This window comes from Myotis nattereri, assembly GCF_964212035.1.
Source record: "Myotis nattereri genome assembly, chromosome: 12".
NCBI classification, from domain to species: domain Eukaryota; kingdom Metazoa; phylum Chordata; class Mammalia; order Chiroptera; family Vespertilionidae; genus Myotis; species Myotis nattereri.
Window position 1 is genome coordinate 6,827,614 of NC_138087.1, and position 8,196 is coordinate 6,835,809.

The 8,196-nt window shown below is 54.4% G+C and overlaps 1 protein-coding gene across 1 annotated transcript; it reads right to left on the minus strand.

Annotated features, from left to right (window-relative positions):
- Nucleotides 1-3,513: 3,513 nt before the first annotated feature.
- Nucleotides 3,514-6,765, minus strand: S1PR3 (sphingosine-1-phosphate receptor 3; the record flags this gene model as incomplete). The annotated part of the gene is made up of 1 exon (XM_081104209.1): nucleotides 3,514-6,765. One exon carries the CDS (start codon nucleotides 6,763-6,765, stop codon nucleotides 5,632-5,634), a length of 1,134 nt encoding a protein of 377 aa, XP_080960335.1. The 3' UTR covers nucleotides 3,514-5,631.
- Between the last annotated feature and the right edge of the window lie 1,431 nt (nucleotides 6,766-8,196).

Sequence of the window (8,196 nt, forward strand, 5' to 3'; positions counted from 1 at the left end):
GGAGTCCTCTGGCAGGGACAGGCCTCCCTCCGAAGCAGCGTGAGGAGGGATTTCAGCATCAGAGCCGCGGGCCACCCGGGAGCTCCTGACTCAGTGGGTCTGGACGGGCCTGAGAACTTGCATTTCTCATAAACCGCGAGTGAGCCGGCGGGCAGTGTAGACGCTGAGAACCACCCTCAGGTGTGAGTTGCCAGCCCTCAGATGCCCCTTATTGCCGGCTGCCCTCCTCTGTGATTGCACAGGGTGGGGCAAAGGCAGGTTTACAGTTGTTCCTATGGAAATTAATACAATAATCCATAAATAATGATACAAGAATAAACTGCTTTGCATACTCACAGCAGTAAACCTACTTTTGCCCACCCTGTGTTTTCATGCTCCTTCATGTCACGGGTCCTGGGGTGAGGTTAATAACATCTAGAACTCCGTGCAACCATCGCTGGAAGATGAACTGCCAGCGACCAGCCACCATTTATTCGAATGGGGTTTATACGTTTGCAAGCAACAGAGCGCACGGTTTTAAAACTGGCACATTTTTTTTTTAAAATATTTTTTTTTTATTATTGATTTCAGAGAGGAAAGGAGAGGGAGAGATAGAAACATCCATGATAAGAGAGAACCATGGATCGGTTGCCTCCTGCATGCCCCCTTACTGGGGATTGAGCCCGCAACCCGGGCATGTGCCCTGACCAGGAATTGAACCTGTGACCCCCTGGTTCATAGGTCGATGCTCAACCACGGAGCCACACCGGCCGGGCTAAAACTGGCACATTTTATAGCAGCCAGAAAACTTGGACGTCATGTAAGAACTTTCGAATGCCAGTGATGTGTCTGCACACACATGCGCCCGCACTGGTTATGATGCGTGTGCGTCTGTCCGTGTGCCAGGAGGCTGACTGTACAAATCGCACCTTGGACTCCTCCCTGGGTGTTGATATTTTGACTAATGAGGACAACTAGACAAAAAGGGAAACAAATGTTGAGAGTCTGGAGACGGATGCGTCCTGGCATCAGACATCTGGAGGAGGGTCCTGGATGCTGCAGACACAGACAGGAGGGCCTCAGGGTCCACGGTGGGGAATGGCAGAGGGACGCGAGGGCGGGCAGGCCAGCCGGGGCAGATGGGGGGAAGAGGAAAAGGGGGGATGGAGGAGCCTAAGGAGAGAAGGGGCGCCTGTCCTGTGGTCATCAGTGCGCAGTGTCTGCGAGAGGCCAGGCGTGGCAGAGGCCCACCCATCAGCTTCCATGGGGGGCGAGGCACGGTGCCCTCCCTCAGCCGCTGCGTCCCAGACACTTCCCAGCATCTAACCAGCCTTCTTGTGTTCTGGTCCGTACACTAGTTCCCCCGCGGCAGGTGCTGTCTGGGCTCCCGGGATAGAGACGTGCGGGATGGGGGAGCTGCCGGCCTGTGAGGAAACCCAGGAGGACCACAGGGTGTGGGTGTGATAAGCTGGATGGGGCTGTGGCCAAGAGCAAGAGGACGGTGGCGGCCGGAGCTCCTGGGTGGGTCTAAAGGCTTTGGCAACTGAAGGGCAGGAGACACGCAGACAGACGAGGCAGGAAGGCCCAGGAGGAGGCGGGAGGCACGAGCTGCTGCTAGCAGGGGTGCGGGGTGCAGGTGAGGCAGCTTCCTCACTTCTCTCTTCCTTCCCGCATTCACAGGGCCCCAAATAAGTGAGCCCCTGAGGCCCCTAAACACAGGGCTCCCTCACGTGGGAATTGAAATCTCAAAGTTCCCGTTTGGCCGAGTCACCTCGAGACGCTGTAGGTAGAAAAGTGTGCACGTGGGAGGGCCCGCCGTGGTCCTGAGGTTTGGTGGTTCAGTTAAGTGACAATTAACAAAGCCAAAAATAATGGGGAAACCCATCCTTAAAACAGAATTGCCTGTGACAACTATGTGTTGATTGCACATGGAATGTTCTCTGTTCCTTTGACTATGACTTGTTCTAGAATAAATATTGTAAATTATGTGAATGTTCTTTGTATTCAGATTTAAGCAAGAATTAAACAGTTCATCTTTAAAGCCAAGGATTAGGCAAGAACTCTACATAACTTTAATGTGTAACAATAAGATTTCCTTTTCTAAAAAGCATTTGGATGACAAATTATACATATTGAAAAATATTATTTTAAAATGTTGTGTTTGGTTTTCCATTAACTTTTGTGAAACAGGAAAGCTTTCCTGTGAAGTTCTGTGTCTGGGTTTATTGCCCACTCACCACTTCCGGCTGTGGCCCGCAGAGTGGGAATACAACCTGATGCAAGTTCTCTCCTCTCCGCTCCATGACAGGGTAACGCCACAGTCATTTGGCTGACAGCTGGGAGCTCTGGCAATGCGACAGGGAAGGAAATTGGCTTCAATGCCCTCCTCACCCTCTGAGAACCCACATTCCTCCGTCAGGAGATGCCGTGGCCCCAGCTGCAAGCCATTGGCTCACCTGGCACGTCCCTGTGCCTCTGGGGTGGCCAGTGCAGGGGCTGCTTGGCTCCCGAGGGTCACCACTGGCCCAGGAGGGAGGCTGTCACCCACGCAGGCAATGCTGCACTTCCCACTGGTTATCAGAAAACGTGCCTTCATTTTCAGAATAGTGCATTTCCGACTCTGGGCAAACCCTTTGATATCTGACTTGGCACTCAAACACTGGGTTGTGGTTTTGCCCTCCGAGAGACCATTTAAAGCATGGACTTGATAAGGTAGTTTTCTATAAAATGCACCTTGTTTTCTATTCCGTCCATTGTTTAAATGACTGTCGTTGTAACTCCGTGAGCAATAAAGAACATCATGAAAAGTCTCGCATTTGGATGGTGGATCTTGTGTTGCCTAACAGAGGGGAAGGGAGTTTGAAACCCTTCCAACGGAAGCAGGCTCTCTCAGTCACTCTCCACTCTCTACAGCACGAGCACAGCCACGCCTGCCCGTGGCCAAGGGTGTGGGTGAGCACGGCAGCTGGGCAGACGCCTTCTGAGGGGCCTGTGTCAGCTCACTGTTCCGTGCAGAAGCTAAGGCGGGGTGCTTGGCTGTGTTAGGGATTTCTTCATGCCTGTGGCCACCATCCTAGCATGCCAAATGCCAACCTTGTTCTCTGTAGAACATAACACACACACACACACACACACACACACACACACACACACACGAACTTACCGCTTGTAAAGGAGAAAGTCGGGAAAGGGCCAGTTCCGACCTCTTCTCTCCTTTTGCAAATGGAAAGAACCAAACATCCCGTCTCTTGGCCCCACCTTGACTGCCACGCTCTCACCGCCTTCTCTGTCAAAGGGCAGTCTACTGGCCTTCAAACAGCCTGGCCTAGCAACATGGGGACAGCCCACTGCACCCGGCTTCACGGAGCCCAAGAAGCACCAGAGGGAAGTGTAGGTGGGAAGGTTTCGGGGTTCTGCGTGGTTTCATTCCCGAAGACACACCGGGACCAGGGGAGAGGCCAGGCTGCCGTCTTGCATTCCTCCAGGCGTCGCCCCGGCGTGCACCCCCAGATGGACTCCCAACAGCGGTTTACACAAAGGCTTTTGGTTTTATTTTTTAACACACATACATGGGCCATAACGCGGGTTACTAACTGAAGGAGACCTCTGGGCAGGCTGTCTGTGGCTGAGCACTCCGACCTCTGGGCTGGCTAGTTAGGGGTGCACATGGCATGTTACAGCTGATTATTTTTTGCACATATCAAATGAACACAATTACTCTTGTGAGTACTTTTCATTCAGATTGTTTGAACGTCTTGTGTTATTTCAAAGGGAAGTTGTGGCTCTGGTGCAAAGTGTTACTATTATTAGCACCCGAGCCCTGGGCCCCAAACCAACTCGAACCATGACAGGCACGCCGTGACCTCAGCGAAAGGGAATGCCCACCGTTTTGGCTCTCTGATGCGTTTTCTGAACCCCGTACCTTAATGTTTAACTTTGCAAGAAATGCCCTGGGTTTTCTCATGTTACAAGGTAAAGGAATAAGTTCTTTTTCAGTGATGTAAGAAGGTAACAAAAAATGCCACTGAGGAACCTCTCCTTACGAACAGAATGTATGTCATCAGTAATAACATGAGGACAGTCTCTGGTCACTCCATAGAGATGCCCCAGGACCACAGAAATGTCCCTTAATGAGAGGAACTCGTGTCAGAAAAACAGGAGTCAGTTTCTCTGCAGAGAAGTTAACATGTTAATACTACTCTTTCCGTCTTTACTCAGGTAACATTCTCACCGAAACTAAAACTTCATGAGGGTTTCCTCAAGTAAGAATCCTTTTGAAGGTTGTTTGCTTTGATTTTTCAAGAACTCAACACATCAACCGTGTGCTTATGAGAGCTCTACAGGCGTGGCTCTGGTCTGTGCTCACGTCGAACCCCTGGGGACGAGCCGCACGAGAGCGCCTGGCGTCCCCCGTAAGGCAGACAGTGACACAGCCGGCCTGCGCCGGAAGGAAGGTTGTGATGGTACACTTCCTGGAAGAGGGCACAGCCCCCAGCTCACGTCTGCCCCCTGACAATGCAGCTGCTGGAACAGTGACCATCAGGGCAGCTCTCGGAAGTGGTGACAGGGCGGCTGGCCCAGCTCCTCAGCTGTGACAACACGGGGTTCTGACGTGGTGCTTTCCTGATACAGAACCAAACTTAACACAGGATCAAAGCGATGCCTCGTAACCTGTCCTAATTCAGTAGAAATTTCCCATTCAGCAGGTGGGTGCTGCCGGCAACTTGATGAGGCGGCCCCGGGGTCTGTCCTGGCTTCTCCGGGTAGGTGCCTTTCTTAGTTGGTCTGGGGCTCAGGCTCCTGAAGGACCCTGGTTGACTTTTTTGTGATTTGGGGAAACCCATGAATAATCATGTAATTTGGCTAATTTGGCTCCGGATGTCCTTAACACTGTGCAGGGACATGAGGCAGGTCCTCGGGGAACTTGGCTGTTCTTGCCAGGATCCTTCAAACACTGACCTGCTCCTGGGCACGTGTCAGGACTGTGTGAGGTCAGATCCAGGCTCCCGGGACAGCCTTGGACAGGGCTTTCTGAGAATTCTGGCATCAACACCTGCTCAACTCCAGACTTCACGCCTGTCTGAGGCTGGGACTGGCGTCACCTGCTCCCAGTCAGGTCCCAGCAGCGCGGTCAGAACATGTCCGTGTGCCCTGTGAACTGCCCTGAGTGCGGCAGCTCCTGCGCATGCCACGGCGGCCCCGTGAAGCCCGTGCAGCTTGGTACCCTTGGGAGGCTTTTGACCGGAAACGGACAAAGGGCACTGTCTACACTGAAATGGGTTGGCGAGCCCTTGAGTCCCAGCCTGGAGAGACAGCCTCACCCAGCAGGCTGCTGGCAAAACAGATTTCCCGAGTCTCAGCTCCGGTAAAGCCCTGGCGAGGCTGCTATGCATAAGTGGTTGCGTCAACGTATGACCCAGGAGGTCACGGTCCATTCCCGGTCAGGGCACATGCCTGGGCTGCAGGCTCCATCCCTAGTGGGGGTTGCGCAGGAGGCAGCTGATCAATGATTCTCAGGCAGCGATTCTCTCTCATCATTGATGTTTCTGTCTCGCTCCCTCCCCCTTCCTCTCTGAAATCAATAAAAACATATTTTTAAAAAATAAGCAGGTGCCACAGGGCTGGGTGCGGCTCCTCCCGTGAGCCCCGCCCTCACTTGCAGAGGAGCCCGTTCTGCAGGGTTCTGTTTCTGTCCGTTATGCAGGGTGAGGGGGCCGTTTGGGTGATGTCTTCCTTGCTCTTCGGGGAGGGGCTGCTGTTGCTGCCACTGGACTTGCTCTTGCTCGGGTCGAGAGTGAGCTGGATGGGCAAGGAGCGGGTGCCCTGGGCCCTGACCAGGCAGTTGCAGACCAGCCGGAAAAAGGCCCGCCGCATCTCCTTGCTGGCCAGCGTGTAGATGACGGGGTTCATGGCGGAGTTGAGCACTGCCAGCACAATGAACCACTTGTCCTTGAACAGGACGGCACACTCCTTCACTTTGCAGGCCACGTCGGCGAGGAAGAGGATGAAGAGTGGGGACCAACAGGCGATGAACACACTCACCACGATCACCACGGTGCGGAGCAGGGCCATGGACCGCTCCGAGTGCTGGGGGTTGGCCACCCTGCGGCTGCTGGACTTCACCAGGCAGTAGATGCGCGCGTACAGGATCACGATGGCCACCAGGATGGCGGTGAAGATGCTGATGCAGAACGCGATGTACTTCTTGGAATAGAGGGGCAGGATGGTGGAGCAGTCGGGGAGGTTTTGCAGGCAGTTCCAGCCCAGGATGGGCAGGGCCCCCAGCGAGAGCGCGATGAGCCAGCACATCCCGATGAGAAGGAAGACTCGGTACTTCTTGTTGGCATTGTACGGCCTCATTTTGATCATGGTCAGGTGCCGCTCGATGGCGATGGCCAGTAAGCTGCAGGTGGATGCCCCGAGGGCCACGAACATGCTGCCTTCTCGCAGGAACCAGACCGTGGGAGACAGGCTCAGCGTCCTCTTGCCTGACATCAGGATGTTGACCTTGTAGGCGATGCCGGCCAGCAGGTCGCAGAGAGCCAGGTTGCTGATGAAGAAGTACATGCGGTTGTGGAGTTTCTTGTTTTTCCAGATGGCAACCAGAACCATCAGGTTCTCCAGGACGATGAAGCTGCAGATGACCAGGAACAGCACGGTGGTGAGCGTGCTGCCCTCGGGGGCGTCCGTCAGCCGGCCGGCCAGCTTGCCCACGTAGTTGTAATGTTCGTACAGAGTCCCGTTTCCCGGGGAGGGGCTGGGCCGCGGCGTGAGGACTCTGGACATCACTCGGAATTTACAGACCGTCAGATCCACCAGAGGGCGCCTCAGGAACGTCCATTTCTAGCAAAGACCAGCTCAGGCTTCCGGCGTGATCCTGGCCAGACGCCTGCTGGGGTGTTGGGAATGGGCTCCTGCGAACAGAAAAAGGAGGGGCCCAGTGCAAGGGTGGCAGCAAAGCTGGAGGAAGGCACCAAAAATGCTGAAGCACCGGGACGGCTGGGCCTAGGGGCTCAGAGAGGGCCTCTCAAAGCAGGCCAAGTTCCCGGTGACGGAGGAGGGCTGGGGAGCGCTTGGTGTCTGGTTGCCAGGAAGGGCGTCCAGGGAGGAGCCCTGGTCATTCACAGACCCAAAGAGAACTTCCCTCTGGAAATGCTATCGGTTATTCCTCACCTACTGCACGGGAGCTGGCACACCATTATTCTCAGTTAGCAGGAGAAACTGAGGAGTATCTGAGGCCGAAAAAAATAGGATGGACTAGGGAAGGTGCCCACCTGGTTTCTGAGAGCTCTCTGGTGAGTCTTAGAGTGACATCACAGGACAGCCCACACTGCCCGACTGCCTTCCCTGGAGCCCAGCAGGGCCCAGGACAGAAGCCAGATCCTGATGGCCCTTAGGTCTGCAGGGCCCAGAGCCCTGACCTCAGACCACGCTGCCCCTAGGGAAGGACGGCGTGAGAACTCGAAGCTGCTTCGCTGGTGAGCAGCTGAGCTGGATTTTGAGCTGGTGGCCCTGGATTTTGAGCACGGAGCTGGGGAGGGAGGAATATACACCTGTCAAAGTGGAGTCAACTTCCACTGAGCTTAGAGGGAGAAAGAGAAAGCAAGGCCAAGCACACGGACTTGGAGTTTGACTTAAAATAGCAGCTGTAACTAACTCCCCCCCCCACCCCCCCGCCCAAACTAAATCAGATCAGTGCACGTGAGCCCAAAGACACAACCAACTTCGGAGGCTAGTGAGACAGTGAAGGTGGTGAGCCCACAAGCCAGGCCCTGGGTGGCCCTGGATTTTAATGCCTCCCCCACCCGACCTGGACACTCCCCACCCGGCCTGCGGCCTCCTGGGAAGTCCAGGGGGACCCAGCTACCAAGGAAGAAAGGGCTTTCAGTGGGCTCACTGACTTTACCTTTAAGTTATTTGAATAATAAATGCATAACTAAGATCAGATGGCGTTAATCTAAAACAGCCCACCGTGTGTATTTGGTGAAGTTTTTTTTGTACTTTTTAACATTTAATTCACAACCTTAGATTTGGATTGAGGGCAAATGGACTGCCCTCCAATGACGTGGGGCTCTGCATTTTGGGGTGTGATGGGCTCTGAAGGCCTCACCTACTCACTGAGCTCATCCCAGGCCCAGACAGGCCTTGGCACCTGGAAGGACACAGGGATCCGTGTGGGCAGCTGCTGTGAGGGGGAGGCAGAGGAGACCCCAGCAG